We start from the raw sequence: 19,387 nt of genomic DNA, 5'->3' as shown, positions 1-19,387 counted from the left end.
AGGATTATGAGGTCATCACACGCTGTGGGTATGTAAAATAAACAATAATCCTTTAAATATACACGTTCCTATTCTGAGTCGTAACCGGTGAAGGAATTTTATATTTAATAGTATTACTAGAAGAAGTAAAAACTTAGAGCAAGATTTGAGTGTGAAAATAACAACACTATCAAAGAGTTTTAGATTAATTTTTTTTATTTTATTTATTTTTATATATAAACAACATTACTCTTTGCCAGCCATGCATAACTGTGTATTACACAGCCAGGCCAGCCATGCATAACTGTGTATTACACTGCCAGTTTCTATGTCAGTGGAAGGAGAAGGCAGAAGACTGGACATATGTAGAGAAGGGGAAAGTCAGGGGGAAGGGCGCTGGCCCCTGTAATGTTCAAGCAAACCCAGCTGTGTAACTGAATCTTAGCATGACCTCACTGAAAGCAGATGCTGCACCTGGATAAATAAATAGTGAGCAAAGTTGCTGTGGATTTGAAATGGGGTGGTGTAAATTAGGAGGGTGTGAGGATGAAGGACGGGAAGGGTTGAGTTTACCTGCAGAAGTTTACCTTGTGCGCAGTCTTTGCTCGGGTACCACATGGTCTCAGATACTCGTACACAGTGAGGGCTTCCCACAGGAAAGCAAAACGGCTCTGATTTTCAAGGGAGTTGCACCAGATGGAATCTGTTAATGAAAAACGCATTTGGTTGGAACACATTCTTCTACCCTTCTGCTAATAATATCACAAGGTCTTCAGAACAACGCTTGGGTCCAAAGCAGGGGTGAGCTGTTCAGGATTTTCAGGATATCCCTGCTTCAGCACTGGTGGCTGAATCAGTGGCTCAGTCGTCGACTGAGCCACTGATTCAGCCACCTGGACTGAAGCAAGGATATCCTTAAAACCTGACCTTATGGTGGCCCTTGAGGACTGGCCTTTGCCCACCCCTGGTCTAAAGGTATAGGCCTACCTATCAATATACAGAACACGGCAGCTGCAATAATGTCGGCATAACATGGCATGCAGCAGTAGCAAACCGAATAAAGAAATGAACTTCGCCTATTTCATGGCATTGTAATACATGCATATCTTTTTATTTGGCCAATATGAGGTATTTTGGGGTATTCATCTTTACCATGGTTTTCTTCTTATAATGTATTGAGGAGTTTGGATTACTTACAGTATTTTTTATTTACTAAATATTTGTATCTAGGCCCTCATAGCCTACTTTAATTTTATTTTTATTCACCTATTTTAGATCATATGGCAAGAAGGCATGTTGTGAGCCACAGAGGTTACATATAATGTTGACATTTTGTCTTTCCTGATTTCCAGGAATGGGGTATAAAGGCCAATCTGCAACATTCTGTCGTATTTATTTTCTTTCACACAAGGCGAAACCGTATTGCTGAACGCTTATCGGCTTAAGCCGTGTTTATCTGCTTTTAAACGGTGAAGCATACTAGTTGATCTAAAGTTTCGTACTTAACCCAGGATTGTTATTAAGGATAATGTGTACAATTCTAACAAGAAACGTGGCTTTCAAGAGTGAAAGGATAGACATACATTTTGTATTTAATTAAAGCCCATAGATTGGAATGTGTTGACAGGCAGGTCTAACTCAGGGGTAGCCAAGTCCAGTCCTCAAGAGCTACCACCAGGTTAGGTTTCCTGGATATCCCTGCTTCAGCACAGGTGGCTCAATCAGTGGCTCAGTCTTTAACTTTGCCACTGATTGAGCCTCCTGTGCTGAAGCAGGGATATCCTGGAAACCTAACCTGGTTGTAGCTCGTCAGGGCTGGAGTTGGCTACGGGTTACAATGTCCCTCCACTTTGTGAGGTGGGACTAGTATATTGATATAACCATTAACTTATGTCTCACAGTTAATATTTATTGTTGTTATGTTATTGTATGTATATATTATTTTTTTTGTGTATATATACATTTCATTTCATTTTTTGTATCCCAGAAGCACTTAAAAGCAGACATAGCTAGTGATTTGTGGGACTAAGTCTCCCTGACATACAGTATCAGAACAACAGAAAGAAAACTGTGTTTTGAGCCAAGTTTAAATGTTAACTAAACTGACTTCAACTACTATAAAGCATAGAAACATGCACTATTTCTGCAACCCAGAGACGCGGAGACGGTCACATCTTGAACTTTTGTTTACGTAACCCAAATGTAGGAAATTATGCAGAGCATGTTAGTCATACCAAAAGATAAGATATCTCATAAAAAAATATTTTGCATGATATGGTGAGAGTTAAGAAAACAGTAAAATTTTCATTAATTGCACTGGTAAATTCAACTGGTCTGTCACAGCGCTGTCATCCAGAGTGACAGAAAGCAGAGGTACTTTGCTAATCCCAGTCAGATAAGTATGTAACGTAATTAGACATACTGTCCCTTTTGTTGAATGTTGTATTAATCGTGAAGTAAAACTTAGCACAGAAAGTCTTTTCTGATGCACTGTATCATTATTATAAGAGACGTTTTGTCAAGATACTTTACCTAGCGATGTGTCCAGTGAGACTATCATGGTCCTGGCAGTGGGTCCCTGGTGGCTGATTGATTTGAGTGCGTAGGCAAAACAAGTGACGGTACTAAGCGTAATACATTATATTGTTTATACATCTTTAAATCTTTTGGTTTAGAGAGCCGCTGCTAAATAAAATTTAAAAAAAAAGGAGATTACCATTGCAAACTTCTATAAATGGGTTTATAAAAGTCAGCTGGAATCTTTCCTCCGATACGCAATCCCAGCCCAGCCCCTAACTGAAGCAATATATATTTTAGGTTCTGTGATCATTGGACCTTTCGCAGCTTTCTGTCCTACTGTACAGGACAATCTTACAGCTATTAAACATAAGTGAAATATTAAAACAAGAATGAAACGGCAGAGCAGGTATTATATGTTACTTGTGCCTGTTTTACATGATTGTTTCCCCATGCATCTGTTGGTTAGTGGTACTACAAAACCAGCCAATCTTACATTCACAGCACCCCATATAGGGCCACTTTCCCAATTATTTTTCAGCATTTCTACTCTGCTAATATCCAAATAGTGACTTACAATGTGGGATCCAAATAAAGAGGACAGCCATGTTTAAGGCACTCAGGGACCGATTCATCAAGCACTTGGTATGGGTTAATGCAGGGAAAGAACTAGAAGACTGGGGGTCCCAGTGCAAGTTAAGAAAAGGAGGGCTCTCGCCCCCCGCCCCGGGGCACTACAGGTGGAGCGGTGTGTGTACGGCCCGACGGCTGAGGGAGCCCACCCAGGCTGTGGTAAGGCCCATCTTCTGGTGGGGCCTAAGTTGCATGTTAGGCCACCTGGGCTGGGCCCCTCCGGCAGGGCACAGACGGACACAGGTAGAGCTTAGGCGGGGTAGAGGAGGGAGGGAGTAGGGCCTGTAGAACTGCCGGCTGCTGAAATAAGAGCCAGAATGGTGCTCCAGCCGTGGGTGGGCGAGCCCCTAACAGTTGTGGGCCCTGGTGCAGCCGACCCGGCTGCAGCTATGGTAGTTCCGTCACTGGTTTAATGCACCTGATTCTGCATTAACTTCCATTGACTTGAATGAGAGTTGACGCCGGATCAGTTCGCTAACCTATTCCTATTCCGCGCCTGATAAATCTGCTCCATAATCCCAGTTTTTCGCCATAATGTAGTTCAATTCTCATTATCTTTTGAGCAAAAGATATCACCACCTCAGTCCTGACCCATTGAGATGTTATAATAAATTTAAAACTTTTTACTTATGCAAGTAGAGCCAAAAGGATGCAAAACCCCTTCATACATTGACACAAGTGACGCAAGATTAAACTCACTCTCAAAATGTAATAAATGTCATACTATTCCTTTTTGCGACCCTTGAAACATATTCTCCAGAAACATGCGTCTACGAATTTTTTTCTGACATAGAAATTGCCCCGAAAATACTTTATAATGAAAAAGAAACACAAAAAGAACAATTCCTGTGCTCCTACCAATTAGGCTAAAATAAAATAATGATTTCATGAAAAAGGGTTATTTTGTTAAACCCTTTGGCCAAAGCATATCCTGGAGTGAATATAATAAAACTTACACACATTTCTTTCTGTCAGTCCATGGGACAATTATTACATATATTCAGTGTAGGTTCCTGCATACGGTTATGCCTTGACGTGGCATGCAGGCTTATAAATGCTTTGGCCAAATGGTTTAACCAAAAAACCCTTGTTCATGAGATCATTATTTTATTTTAGCCTAATTGGTAGGAGCGCAGGAATCGTTCTTTTTGTTTTTCTATATGTAAGGCCTATCTTTTTACCAGCAGCAAACTTCTATAGGGGGAGCGCGGTAATATGTACAGTTTCTTATAAAGAATAAGAAAGGGAAATAAATGTGACATTGCATAAATCCTCTATTTGAACTGTGGCCTTAAGTCAGGAGTGCTCAGCTTCAGTCCTCAAGCAGAACGCCCTCCCTCCCCCCCAATCCCCCCAACCCCCCCAATCCCCCCAACCCCCCAACTCCCCAACCGCTCAGGTTTTCAGGATATCCCAGCTTCAGCACATGTGGCTCAATCAGTACCTGCTGCAGCACAGTCTTTGACTGAGCCTCTGATTGAGCCACCTGTGCTGAGGCCGAGATATCCTGAAAACCTGACCTGTTGGAGGGAGCGTGGGGTGTTTGAGGACTGGAGTTAAGTACCCCTGACTTAAGTGCTTTCCTTTGTTACTTTAGAAAGTGACATTGAGCTGCTACCACTTTCAGTAATTAAAAAAAAGTTTGCTGATTCCGCAGTGAGGAATATGCTCCTCTTTATCTCTCGTGGGGGCCTTTCTGTGCAATCAGATGAATGTGCTTTCTAAATCACAATATTCTTTCAAATGCCAAAGAAATGAAATGAAAAATGTTGCCCTCTTCCAGTGTCTCTCAGCACTACATTTCTCCGCTTTTTCTTAAAAGAAAGTGAGTAATGCAGGCAGACTGTAAGTGCTGTTATCTCAAACCAAGGTTCAACTAGATCTTCCTCCCCTCTCCTAGGATAAAAGGGCTTTCAAGGAGAAGAATGGGGGCTTAGTGAAAGATGACAGGCAACCTGCATTAAGTAACAGGCTGAGGTCAAGTCAGTTTATTTGTTGAGATGAAGAGAGTGCAGAGATGAAGAATCAAATGCTTTGCCATAATAAGGTTTAGGGAGAAATTGCTGACTCTGCTGAGCAGTGATTCCAGCTGACAGGACCTTTTCAAGTGTTCATTACTTGATTTCACAGTTCAAGCAATTTTAGGTCTTGAAAATATATCTACTTTTTTTCCTCTTTTTTTTCTTTTCCCCTGTGTCTTTTTTTGTTGTTGCACTCCTGTGTGTGACATCTTTTTCAGAATATTACACTGGCAATGCTTGTCATGTTCTCTCTGTCTGTGTTATGTAAAACACTGTGGCTTGTTTCACCTGTCACTTCAAATCATTGTTTCCATGTAGCAGTTTTGGTTACTAGGAGTTAAAGGTTTTTTTTTTCTTTTTGCGGTTCTTGTGGTATTAGTATAGGTTTGTGTAGGGCTGCAAGCTATATTATGTCATATACAGTATAATCTAACTATGCAAGCTACATTATGTCATATACAGTATATTCTAACACTATGTTAAACTAACATAGCTCTTAGGCATAAGGCAAAACTGGGCAAAACGCTACTTAAGAGTTGTTAAATAAAAGGAATCTCTTGGAAAACATTTGAATTTGTTCTTTAATAAATCTTGTGCAATCCCCCCAATTCTGCAGCCAGGAGACTTTGATAAATAGACCCCATTGTGTTGAAAGATAAAAATTGAGCAATTATAGTGATCACTCAATACTGTAACAACGCCCCCATTTCTTTGTAAGAGAACGTTTTTTCATTTTATTAGTGATGCAATGAAAGGCTAAGTTACAGAGTACAGACTGCCATGGTAGTAGGAGTCACTAAATCACAATTAAGCTGGTCCTGGGAACCATAAGAGCTCAGTGTATTACTCAGCTGCCTTCTGCTGCTCTTCCTTACACATAACATCCCAAATTCATTTCCATGACCTCTGCGATGAATGCGGGGTCTTATTTTGAATACAATGCAAATTTGCACAATTGGCTGTTTTTCTAAATTAATGATGGGCTCTTTAATAACTTATTTCATGTAGTTCCCAATGGGACTGAAAGTGCCTCACAAATACAGTGTAGTGTGCGGATAGGTAGGATATTTACAGACACGGTTAAGGTTTTATGTCCAATACAAAGGACTCGGGGGCATCCTTTAAGGTTGGAGGAAAGGAGATTTCACCCGCAGCAAAGGAAAGGGTTCTTTACAGTAAGGGCAGTTAAAATGTGGAATTCATTACCCATGGAGACTGTGATGGCAGATACAATAAATTTGTTCAAAAAAAGGTTGGACATCTTTTTAGAAAGGAAAGGTATACAGGGATATACCAAATAAGTTTACATGGGAAGGATGTTGATCCAGGGAATAATCTGATTGCAAATTCCTGGAGTCAGGAAGGAATTTATTTTTCCCCTTATGAGATATCATTGGATGATATAACACTGGGGTCTTTTGTTTGCCTTCCTCTGGATCAATAAGTATAGATATAGGATAAAGTATCTGTTGTCTAAATTTAGCATAGGTTGAACTTGATGGACGTATGTCTTTTTTCAACCTCATCTACTATGTAACTATGTAACAACAGCTAAATAATAGGTTGGATGGTATGAGTTGAACAAACAAATTAGGTGAATTTTAAACAACTTGTATATTTGTATCTGTAGCTACTTCCGATAAACGCACAAGAGACAGAAGAGCAGAATAATTTGACAGAATTAGGGATTACAGTTTTTGGTGTTTATTTCTTCGTAAAACCAGTGTTTTTGTGTTCTGCGTTTTTCTTCTTTGTTAAATCAGTGCCTGTCTGTGCTAATGGAAAGAAATATATTTGAATTCGGAGCTTGTCGTGAACTTATTTCTGTTCCCATACTTCCCTTGTGTTGACTTTGTCTCCTCCATAGGAAATTATGCTTGATTTCCGTGTTCTGTTGGTTTTCACCATGTAAAATGATAGTTCTGTGGTGTGTTTCATGTGTGTTTCAGTTCAAATCGAAAAACCAAATTATTAGACAACATGCATGCAGTGGCTCAGAATTCAAAGACTGAGCCACTTATTGAGCCACCTGTGCTGAAGCTGGGATATCCTTAAAACCTGAGTGGTTGGGAAGAGTTGAGGACAAGAGTTTGAGCCCCCCTTGTCATATAGCTAACTGGAGAAAACAGCATTTTCTAGAGTTTATTTTGCCCAGATCCAAGTTCTATTGCATATATTCCATGCACAGGAGGGCGTAGAATGCTACAGATGGCATGAGACTTATAGACATAATTAGCCATTTATAAACTAATCTTTCTCCTGACCAAATAACTGCTGATGTGTTTGCATTACTTTAGTAATTTGACAAATCACAAGGCTGTTAATAAAACCCGAAATGAAGAATTAGGATGAGGTAATTAGTGTAACTGCATTTTAAAAGATATACTGCAGCAGCTAAAAAAAACTCTATTGAATATTTGTCAGTCTTAATTAATTCTTTTTTTGTTCCCTGTTTGCATTAAAGTACCAGTCCCGCATTCTCATCAATTTTCATTAAATTGATTGGTATGTGGGACAGGCTATCTGCAAATAAGATGCCACTCTTATAATCCCTGCTCTAAATGAAAGCACAGCATTAAACTGTAGGTGTCCTACAAGAATATATTGTGACACAACTCCTTTCCCTAGCAAATCTTCTTCCAATCCAGGCATTACATTGATGTCAGTTGTATGGGAAGCAGTTCTAAGCACCCAGAAGGCAAGGATTGCAGACAAACACTATGCACCAGATGCACCAAGCTCTGCTAAATCAGGGCAAATAACGTTAGGTTCCCTGAGTTTAATGGGTAGCCACTAAGCAAGGGGGGGGCAACTTCAGTCCTCAAGGGCCAGGTTTTCAGGATATCCCTTAGCCAAAGCAGGAATATCCTGAAAACCTGAACTGTTGGTGGCCCTAGAGGACTGGAGTTGGCCACTCCTGCACTATGCTAATTATATGCCAAAACAACGGCCATTGTTTAACTCAATAGTTTAGGGTTAACATTAGGTTAATGTAGTACTACTTTATATTAGCTTCAAATAACCTGTAGGTAATTCATATCTGGAGAGAGCTAAATCCTCTCCCCCTCTGCCCCCATAGGTAGAAGTATGCACCCATTCTGCTATTGCTTGTTTACAGGGTCTAGTTACAGTATGTGGCTTTTGATCTGGATCTATTTCATGTTGTGTAACTTTGTAGTAGTGTACTATTGCACGTGTGTCAGTGAGCAATGTGAGTAGAGGCCACACTTAGGTAAGAAATAGTTTGGCTATTCAAATAGTTCCACTTGAAGCAAGAGAAAACGTTTGCAGTGCATCAGGTAGTGTATTGCTCTATCCTGCACACATGTCCCTTTAGATTCCAAGGTTTCCTTAACATACACATTGTAACGTTATGTATCAAGTTCAGTTTCTCTTGTCATTATGTTTCTCAGCACTTGCGTATGCATCAGTTACAGGTGAGGTTGGTAAAACCTCATCTAACAGTCATGTTAACTGTATGCCTTCCCACTGGGAGGTTTGCTGGGGCCCAGGACTCCAGCCACTGCCAGTTGGTAAGGGGCAGCACAGGGCTAATAATGCAAATTTTCATCCATTTTAAAGCATCCTTTGATTTCTATAGCAGGTTTTAGCCCACCTCCCAAGCAGTGCAAGATCTTTGCAACCACATTCCTGTTTGTGGTAATTTGTTGCCAATGTTCCCAGCCGTTTGAGCTGTAATCTTTAACAATAGTTAGATCAGGATACATTGTAGCTGCTGAGTTACACTGACTGAAGGATTGATGGAAACCGAAAGGCTGCTATTATGTTGGGCACACAAATCAGGATTTTTATAGATTTATAACAGGAGTACCAAACAATTGCCAGCTAAGGTAAGCATGTAGAATTATACATTGCCACATGCTTTACATATAAAAATAAGAGGAAAAAAAAGAGAAAACGGGGGATGTAGTATTTATTGCTACTTTAAGAAGGGAAATCGTAGAGATAATACTCTAGATTCAATTTTAGGGCTTTAAAATGATCATTCGCCACTGACTTGAAGAGACTGGAAGGTGCTTTATCGCTTAGCAAATATGGGCTTATGTCCTTTACCACAAACAAAAGTGTTTGCTGTGTTAGTATGGGAGGTTATATGGTATTTCTGGAGACATGGAAACTGTCAGTATTACTTAAGTAATAATCCCCGAAGAACAGGGCATTACTGGCCAATAATGCCCTGGCTGGAAGAGTTGAAGGCCCGAGGCAAAGCCGAGGGACTTTAACCCAGCCAGGGCATTATTGGCCAGTAATGCCCTGTTCTTTGGGGATTGTTACTATTATAGGCTAAATGTAGGCTTTTTTTTAAAAAAAAATCATAAAAAAGATACACTTTTGTAGTCATATTGATGTTTATCAGCATGATTGTCTACATTCTTATGCTTTTACTGCAAGTTTATTAAAAGGAAATTGTACATACACACAGCCCTCTCTATATACACACACACGCACACACACACACACACCCTACAGCCCCCCTCTATACACACAAACACTCTGCAACCCCCCTCTATATACACAAACACACTTTGCAGCCCCCCTACACACTCTGCAGCCCCCCCCTCCTCTACACCCACAGAACATACTGCAGCCCTCCTCTACCCTCTACACTTAGAAAACACACACACAGCAGCCCCTCTCTACACCCACAAACACACACTGCAGCCCCCTGTAAACCCACAAAACTGCAGACACACACAAACCAAAACACACTCTGTAGCCCTCCTCCACCCTCTACACCCACTGACACACACACACACACAAAACACACTGCAGACACACACACACACACCAACAAAACAGACTGCTGCCCCCCTCCACATCCACAAAACACACACCAGCAGCCCACCCTCTACTACCACTGCAGCCCCCTGTAAACCCACACACTGCAGACACACACACAAACAAAACACTCTGCACCCCTCCTCCATCCACAAAACCCACACTGCAGCCCCCCTATACACCCACAAAACACACACTGCAGAGAGACACACACCAACAAAACAGATTCTGCTGCCCCCTCTACACCCAAAAAACACACAACAGACACACACACCATTCTCCTCACTCTCTTGTGCGGAGCTCTCTGCAGGCAGGGTGAGGGAGGAGTCAGTGCCTGGCTGCGGGGAGGGGGAGGAATCAGTGCCTGGCTGCAGGCTGGGTGGGGGAGGAGTCAGTGCCTGGCTGCAGGCTGGGTGGGGGAGGAGTCAGTGCCTGGCTGCAGGCAGGGCAGGAGCCAGTGCCTGGCTGCAGGCTGGGTGGGGGAGGAGTCAGTGCCTGGCTGCAGGCAGGGCAGTAGTCAGTGCCTGCCTGCAGGCAGGGTGGGGGAGGAGTCAGTGCCTTGCTGCTGCCTGAAGTCCAATCACCTCCCCTGTCTAACAGCTGATCTCACTCTTTTTGAATGAGAACTGAAAGCTGATTGGCTGAAAAACTTGGCAGGGTGCCAAAAATTCCAGGCCATTACTGATTGGATAATGCCCGGAATTTTAACCAATCAGAGAGCAGGGATTTCAATAGTGCCCGGAATTTAACAGCTTTAGCCTATAACAACAAGTAACATAGAAAAGGACCAGCTGCAGGAATGTGTTAGGTAGTTTATTTACTGTCCTCTTAATTTTTATGTTGGTTGCATTTGTTGCATTGGGGACTAATGAATGAAAAAAGTTATAGTACATTGATGTAATCAAATGTGCAGCATCCACTTTGCAACACATATTAATGAAATCCTTCATTATGTAACCCCTTTTACAGTATGTTTCTATGGCTATTTCAGAACATATGAAACAGCAGGAAAGCCTAACTTAGATAAGTAAAAGCTGTAGAAATGTTAAAGTTATCACGGCTGAACGCTTCTATATGAATAGAAAATTGAAAAATAATGGATCATTTTACAATGCCGTATTTATTCAGCTTGACAGAGAGGAGAATAAAGTCACTTTATAATTGAATAATGCTTTCTAGTTGGCACTTTTAAGTTGTGACTCTTACCATGCAGTACAGCTACAGTATGGTTGTTTGCAGGCTCCGTGTATAGTGTTAAAGTTTCATTTCAAACCCTTGAAAGCCATGCTGGGGGGGCTCCTCCTGGCAGTGTTGGGATTCCATTCTTGTTAACATATTCTGTTTGTTAGGATCAAATTAGTAATGGACTGTCTATTTCTGTGTGAGCCACTTTATTTTGGTTTATTGAACTGTATTTGCTGCTTCTGTTAATAGGCCAAGTGATAAAGGAAGAACTTTTGCACGGGTATACTTTGAAAGATATTGAAAATTGCTATGATTCTCTCCTCTTATGGGGTAAATTCCATATAGCGCCAATCGGCTGTTCAGGCCATTTGCAAATCAGAATCCCTATAGGCTTCCGTTGTTGACATTCGGATAAAAACAGCCTGACTGGCCGCCTCGGACTATTTAGAATTGACCCCTCCGTCTTAACAAGTGTGCTGCCAGAGAGGCCAGTAACGCATTGCAAATAGAATTCATTGCTGGGCCTTCTCGCAGCCAATGGGTTCAGTTCATTTTAAGTTAAATTGTCTCTACACTTGGTGATGTGTGTTGGTCTGATGTGACTGACAAGCACAGAATATGCAAACCTAAGTTAATCAAGGAGGATTTCATTATTATTATTTTTTTTGTACCCCGTTCTAGGACTTTTTGTAAATCAAACCCTATTCTAATATATACAAAGAAAGAAGAGAAAAAAGCTGATTGTAGTGAGATTTTTTTTTTCCAAGCATAGGACATTGGTGCATATATTATTCTCTTAATATTATATAGTGGATTCATTCGCTTGAAAGGATATATAAGAACAATTTGTACAGCAATATATCATACGGATAGGTTGGAGGTTTGCGAAGTGCAGACTTTTTTTCCGGTCTCACAGTCGGACTTCACTGTTTTTACAATGACTTCTGCAACATGACACACTTCTGACCCGATCATGGCGCTTGCATTTGTGCATTTCACGAATTGTGCATGACTTGGAATGACCCCTGGCCACAACATCTCATAAAACAATGCCAAACTCTGATGGCCAATTAGTGCTTTGCATATTACAGAAATCACTGATTTAATGTAACAATGCAATTACGTGAAATCAATTTTCCATTATAGGCGGTGGGAAAGCTTTGCTAAATATTTGTGAGAGCTCTTAGGGTATTTCCATCAACCAAAAGAACTAACTGTCCATTGAAGACAAATTATCAGCATCTGACACTTCCTTACTGGAAGTGTAAGTATAAGCAGCCGTGGCAGATAACCAGAACTATAAAGTTTGTGGTAGTTACTCATCCTTGATGCTTAAACCTGATCTCATGAGAGCTGCTAATTATACTGTAAGTTGGCTTGTTGCTTCTCCACCAGTTTATCTAAGCCAGCCAATCTGAGAAGGCTTAAAATAGCTCTACTCAGGTCCGTATTTAAATACTTTGTGAAGCCATCTTCTCCGTGCTGGGGAAAATATTAGCTCCTTTAGTTTATTTTTCAACTTCTCAAGTAAAACTGGATTTGTGCAGAACTTTATATTCTCATTATGCATCTAAATATATAGTAATGATACATGAAAAGCGTTTGCACAATACAATTATATTTAAAAAAAATACACAGAAAGCAAACATAAGATTATTGAAGGAACTTTTGTCCCAGTTACATTGAAAAGCATCAATTGTGGCATCAGTGGCAATTTTATGGACAAAGGGAGTTAATCATTACACTGCGATAGTGCCGATTGGGGCAGTATCACATGGAAACTCCCGTTAAAGTCAATATGAGTTTCCCTGCAATAGTTCCCCAATCAGCAGTACAATGAAAACCCCCAATGTCTCTGTTCTGAAATCTGAAGAATAGTAGAATGTTTGTTGTATTGGGTTTTTTTTGCATGATCACTGTATTTCTCATCATACTAACCCTTTATAAGTGTTACTTAAGTATTAATACCAGGGCTTGTACTATAAAGGCAACATGCAGATGCACCATGATTTCTGAATGATACTAATTGCTTTGCTCTGACTAACATTGTATGTTCCTTCTCCCCGTATTAAAGGACACAATAATTGTAGTGAGCACTACATGTCTGTATATTGTCAGCTTTGATGTCCCTATCAGTCAGTGTCTAAATATAACTGTGGCAGCTATGGAACAGAAGTATTACATTCATTTAGCAAACATTTCAGTGCCACTTGGGGTGAAGCTGTAGAGCTGTGGAGGCCAAAATAAGGGTTAAGAAACAAAAGTGAATTGACTTTTGTAATCTAATATTAACATATAAACCTAGTTCCAAATTGAAACAAATTAGTTTCTTGGCTAATGTCAACAGTAAATTAATTGGTGGGTAGTTGGTTAACTAATATACTGTAGCATTTCCCCCTGTGGACAAAAAGTAATGTAAACGAAGCAGCCACCGGTTAAGTAAGCAGGCCAATTTCTGGACACTTGAATTAATTTTCCGCTCGTCATTCACTGTTAAATGTTCATGGGAAGAATGATTCTGATGTCATATATATCAGCATAGGGATAGTATACACCGCTGGCTCTCTTTGAAATTGAAACGCTCTATTTAAATGCACTGCGTATTTTGGCCAAATGTGCCCAGTAGAGACTTTTTTAGCATGTGTTCCAAACATTGGCAGTTACACGTAAATAATACAGAATACTTCTGTGCAGCCACTTAGTGCTGTTATGGGCCTGAGAATAAAAGGAAAGATTAGATCCCCTGAAACATTCTCTGACACTTTAGTGACAATAATTGAAATACTTTCAAGATGTCATCTCTAGAACCCATTTAAATGGTTGCCAAACCTTCCGAACCATAAAAACTGACAATAAACAAGCATATTTATTACCTTTGCTTCGAAATGTTGTCCTCAAAGTTTCTGTTCAGTTCTGTGATACTCAACCTTGGATATACAGTGGAAGAACTAAAGATCAGTGTAAAAAAAAAATTGTCTATTTTGCTTGACGTTTTTCTCAATTCTATGATTTGCCATTTTAAACATCATAGAAATCAAATTAAAGACCTCTGATAATTTTCAAGGCTAAACAGTGGTCACATTTAAGTCAGTGGGAGTTTTCATGCAGTAGTGCCCGCTCAGCACTATTGTACTTTAAAGCAGTAATTCCCCACACCCCAAAAAATGTTTTTATCATTTTGTTTATCTTACAAGATCTGTAAAATAGATATGTAGTTTCCTGCAAAAAAAAAACCCTACAAATATGGCAGCCGGGGTCAACAACAGATAGTTACAACATCATGACACGGCAGCCATTTCTTGTGGTGAACACGGTGGCCATATTTGTAGTTTTTTTTGTTTTGCCAAGGCAAACCCGCCTGCCGTGATATTTTAAGGGGTAATTTAGAGGCAACCAGTAAGATAATAACCCTCCCAAAGTATACTGAGCTGTGAAGATTGCTGCTTTAATGACCAACCCATTATAAGTAGTTCCTTTTCCGCAGATAAATATCTGCAATTCGGACCCATTGTAGTATTTTTTTAGTGCTAAAAACAGCAGGCCGTGGCACTGGCCTACTCCCCACACACTCTCTGCCCAGCTCCTCAATACCTCCAGTTATTAGATGGCCTCGGAATTTGGTCCTCATGGAGTACTATTTGCTCAGGCATCTGACTGGCTGTAGATGCTGCTGGGCAGGACACACTAAAGGCCTCGAATGGCACATGGTTCCCAACAGGTTGAGTATCACTGACTGAAGCTGCTTCTGCACCCACTTTCACAATGCATAGGCTGTGGTTCCATGACTTAGCATTATTAAACTGCACTTATCAATCATTCTTGCCAGGAATGCCATCGCCTACTACATTAAAGAAGTCAGAGAAGTCTGGTTTCAGCAGTCCCTCTCCTTCGCAGACCTCTTCCCTCGGAACGGCATTCACACAGCATCATCGACCTGTCATTACAGGACCCAGAGGTGAGGCCTTACCTAAGGAGCCCCTCTCCCTTATACAATCCGCATAAAGTTAAGGTTCATGCTGTGCTACCGTTCTCGAGAATAGCTTTCAACACCTGGATATTTTACGTAGGGTCTTTGGAGTCCACGCTAAAATGAATAGGCATTTTGTATTGTACATGGCGCTACCAGCGCATGCTGTGCAGAGCGTAAGGTATTGACACTCAATGAATCTTAGCCCAAATTGCTGTCTTATTTTTGGTTCAAGAGGTATAAACATGTGTACATAACCAAAATGTTCAGGTTAGTGGGTTTCTGATTGCATTAAAACTATTAGCTGTTGTTGGGTCTTTCTCAATTTCTGTACATGCCACTGTTGAGTTTGTGCACCTTTTTTATTTGAAATTTCGCAGGTGATTTTCAAAGAGCTTATGGGCATCAGGATAAATTTATCCTAGGATGTGTGAATGAAGAAAATATCTCCTTAAATGTAATCAGGGTGGACTGATTTGTGTTCAGTTCATGTTAGACTTCCTGCAGCATTGTAACTGTTTATTACCCACACAGGTTTCTTTGCTTGCTTGACAAGCTGGGGCAAATCTAAAGTATTTTCAGGGGGAAAGTACAAATGTAAAGATCATATTTTGAGTTTCACCTTGCACGTAATAATTGCCATGTTAACACGCGTGATGTATATTAAAAGGATAATACACTGAGCTTTTCCAAACAGCCCAGGACAATTAGTGTGTTGCAAGGAAAACAGCTGATATTAAACGGGTCACGTAACTATTGCAGTGAATTATTTAAAAGGAGAAAAAGGAAAGCTTTCATGCCAATGAAGCAGTCTACCTAAACTTGATTTATAGCGACTGTGCTTTAAGTTATGTTGTGTGGACAAAATGTGCAAGATGCCACGTAGCATATTGAATTAAATGCTTGGCACATGTTTAATCCTTTTAATCAATATTTAGTTTTCTTTTGACAATGGGTTCTTCACATTTATATGGTTTTTATGCATCATTTAAACCTTGAGGTTTCTGATAAAACAGTTCAGGCGAGTTCTGCACCAATGAACTTTTAATAGGCTGAATAATATACCATATATTGTATTTCTGCCTCAAATAAACCGCAGGGCTAATAAAAAAAGACAACTGCGCCAACATACAGTATTTGGGCATGGAAAACATAGCTGTCATCAGGATATGCTCGTTTTTGAGGCATTGTTTTGGATGTTCTTTGCGCTAACAATCTGATGCTGTTGTCTTCTTTTTATGAGTAATGTTATTTCACCCAAGAATTGGGGAGAGATTCGTTTTTCACATCATCCCACTACTACTTCACTTAGTGTAAAAATGAATTGGACTTTTTTAGGATCTTTATGATGTATAAACCGCAGTGACATCATGAACAGCCAAATACTCCAGCTCCGTTTCTCTGAGGAACGTTGCAGGTGGAGGTTCTTTGGATTTATTTATTCAAAGAGATGTTGCGTTGAGAGGTGCTAGTTCTTGCTCTGTTCACAGTAAACAGCTGGCATCTGATCTGTTCACCAGGCAAATAGTCATTACCCATAACCCAGGGGTTGTCATCTCCAGTCCTCAACAGGTAAGGTTTTTAGGATATCCCTGCTTCAGCACAGGTGGCTCAATCAGTGGCTCAGATGAAGACTAAGCCACTGATTGAGCTACCAGGGCTGAAGCAGGGAGCCACTGATTGAGCTACCAGGGCTGAAGCACGGATATTCCGAAAACTGGAAGCGGTGGTGGCCCTTGAGGACTGGAGTTGCCCACCCCAGGTTTAGAGACTCTGCAGTCACCAAGTCCCTAGTTCCTTTACATTTTTCTTTTACTTATTGATGCAATTTAAAAACACCTGAATGTCTTTGGCGAGGCACCAGTGCAATATACAGGGGGCTCAACCGGTCCCTGCTTTATCACGGGTGGCTCAGTATTCGACAGTGTCACTGATTGAGCCACCTGTGCTGAAGCTGGGATATCCTTAAAACCTGAACTGTTGGGGGGGTCTTGATGATTAGACTTGAGAACCCCTGCCATAGCCTATTATTAAAGACATTATATTTTACATATTAAAAGTATATCCATGGTGACCTGTAATTTTGATTTAGTGTAACTATCCGTATGTGGCCATAGGATTCTGATAAGCCTTACATTTCTTTATTATTCATAATGCCTCACACAATAGCAAGGTGCAAGATTATTTTAAGCTTAATTATTCCTCTAAACATTTACAGCAAATAAAAGTATCACTTGTGAGCACATTCACATGTTTCAGACAGGTCTGCAGCCCTGCCTCTGCAGATTATCTCCTAGCATACAGTGCTTCCACTGCAGCCAGGAATTCTGGGAAATGACATGCAAATGAGCACACAGTCACATTTTGCTTCTTATCCATTGTAACATGGAGCCTGGCTGCAGTGGAAGCGCTGTATGCTAAGAGATAAGGCAGGGGCAGCGTTCCAGAGCTGTCTGGGCCGTGTGCATGTGCTTATAAGTGATACTTTTATTTGCTGGACACTACAGTGGAGGTTCTTTGACACTTTTTTTTTACCCACCATAACTTAATGTGTTGTGATCCAAACATTTACAAATCAAATATAATATTATTTTTATTTGAAGCAGTGACTTCATTCAATGGATACAATATACCTCACTTTATCAAAGCCAAGAAGAACTACTCTATACAGTCGAAATTGTAAAACAAAAGAGACAATGGTAAAACAAACAGTAACCTACTTATTGTATACATAACTTACCAAATTTCTTTCAATGCTGTATGAACATTATATGTATCCTTGTGTTTCAGATCTACAAAGGATAGTGTATCAGTGTTAAACTTGTCTGCTGAAACAGTAGTTCTTTAATTGCATGGTAGTTTGCCATAAACAATGAAAGAAGAATGATGTGTCCTCATTATGTTGATCTTTAAAACAGCACCATTTTTAGCTTAGATTTAGAGGTTAACCTTGGATAACGTTTATTGAGCAAATGCCTCCTTGGTCAAAGAAAAAACCCTCAATGTTTGGTCCCAGGACTTGTGTGTGTGCCACAAATAAGGAGACTGAATGTAACAAACAGAAGAAACTAGGAATGAGGAAAAGTACCAACCCATTTGACGGTCTGGTTCTGTTCAATCAGCAAGTACCTTGAATGAATACAGTGTTTGTTGCCCAGACAAATCTAACCTGGATCCATATTTTTTATTTACAAACTTGAGCTGCAAAAGATTTACTGTGAAAGAACCCTTTCTTTTCTGTGGCCATGGTATGAATATAGCAAAACATGTTTAAATGGTATTTACAGAGCCTAACAATGTCATGTGCAATGGTTCTGCAATCCTGCATTCCTGCTCACTGCTTTTAACATGAAATGTAATAATAACTTAATAATAATAACTTTATTTATATAGCGCTTTTCTCCCAATGGGACTCAAAGCGCTTCACAGTTACAAAAAGGGGAAAAGAAAAAAACATTTAAAGATATAAGAGACCATATGATTCATTAATTAAATGCCTGGGTAATCAGGAAGGTCCTGGGCCTGTTATTTGAGGAGTGGCTCAGTGCGTAAAAGACACTGACTGTAAACAATGACACTGTGTGTGAATCGGGGGAACCTGGTTCAATTCCCGGTGTCGGCTTCTTGCGACCTTGGGCAAGTCACTTTGTCTCGCTGTGCCTCAGGCACCAAAAGCATAGATTGTAAGGCAGGGACTGTCTGTAACATTCCTATGTGCTGTGTACCACGCGCTATACTGTAATTGTGATGCGCTTTGAGTCCCAGTGGGAGAAAAGCGCTATGTGAAATACTATTATTATTATTATTATATAGATTTCCAGAGAGGGGGCCTGTTGAACTATACAAGGCAGACTTTTCCAAAGAGTGGGAGTTTGTAATACTGTATATGTATAATAATCCCATATGTAGACCCTTAAGAGTCAACAACAGGTCAGGTTTTAAGGATATCCCTGCTTCAGCACAGGTGGCTCAATGATCGAGCCCTGATTGAGCCACCTGTGCTGAAGCAGGGATATCCTTAAAACCTGACCTGTTGGTGGCCCATGAGGACTGGAGTTGGCCGCCCATGCTCTATTTGCTCCCCAATTTACATCGAACGGAGTATCCTTATCCTAGTTTTGTACTAGGGTTAAAGGTCAGGAAATACACTAGCAGTTGTATTCAATAAAGTGGCCTTTTTTAGTAAGTTGGCACTAAGCTGATAAATGAGTAGCTAAGAAGTTTTGAGAAACAAATCTTCATCCCTTCACTGCCAAAGAGGACTGCGATTTATTTTAGTGGAGTC

The 19,387-nt window shown here is 40.4% G+C and overlaps 1 protein-coding gene across 20 annotated transcripts in view; it reads left to right on the top strand.

Annotated features, from left to right (window-relative positions):
• NFIA (nuclear factor I A) overlaps positions 1 to 19,387 on the top strand; it is a 426,576-nt gene that overhangs the window by 334,082 nt on the left and 73,107 nt on the right. For 15 of the 20 annotated variants that reach the window (XM_075615979.1, XM_075615981.1, XM_075615983.1 and 12 more), the window contains one exon: positions 14,962 to 15,090. The exons of the other annotated variants lie outside the window; for them this stretch is intronic. In XM_075615979.1, coding sequence (XP_075472094.1) covers positions 14,962 to 15,090 — 129 coding nt within the window. The remainder of the gene's footprint in view (positions 1 to 14,961; positions 15,091 to 19,387) is intronic. 20 annotated transcript variants of the gene reach the window in all.

Source organism: Ascaphus truei, chromosome 10, assembly GCF_040206685.1.
Source record: "Ascaphus truei isolate aAscTru1 chromosome 10, aAscTru1.hap1, whole genome shotgun sequence".
NCBI classification, from domain to species: Eukaryota; Metazoa; Chordata; class Amphibia; order Anura; family Ascaphidae; genus Ascaphus; species Ascaphus truei.
Note: the sequence above shows the minus strand (reverse complement) of the source record. Positions and strands in the feature narration are given on the sequence as shown.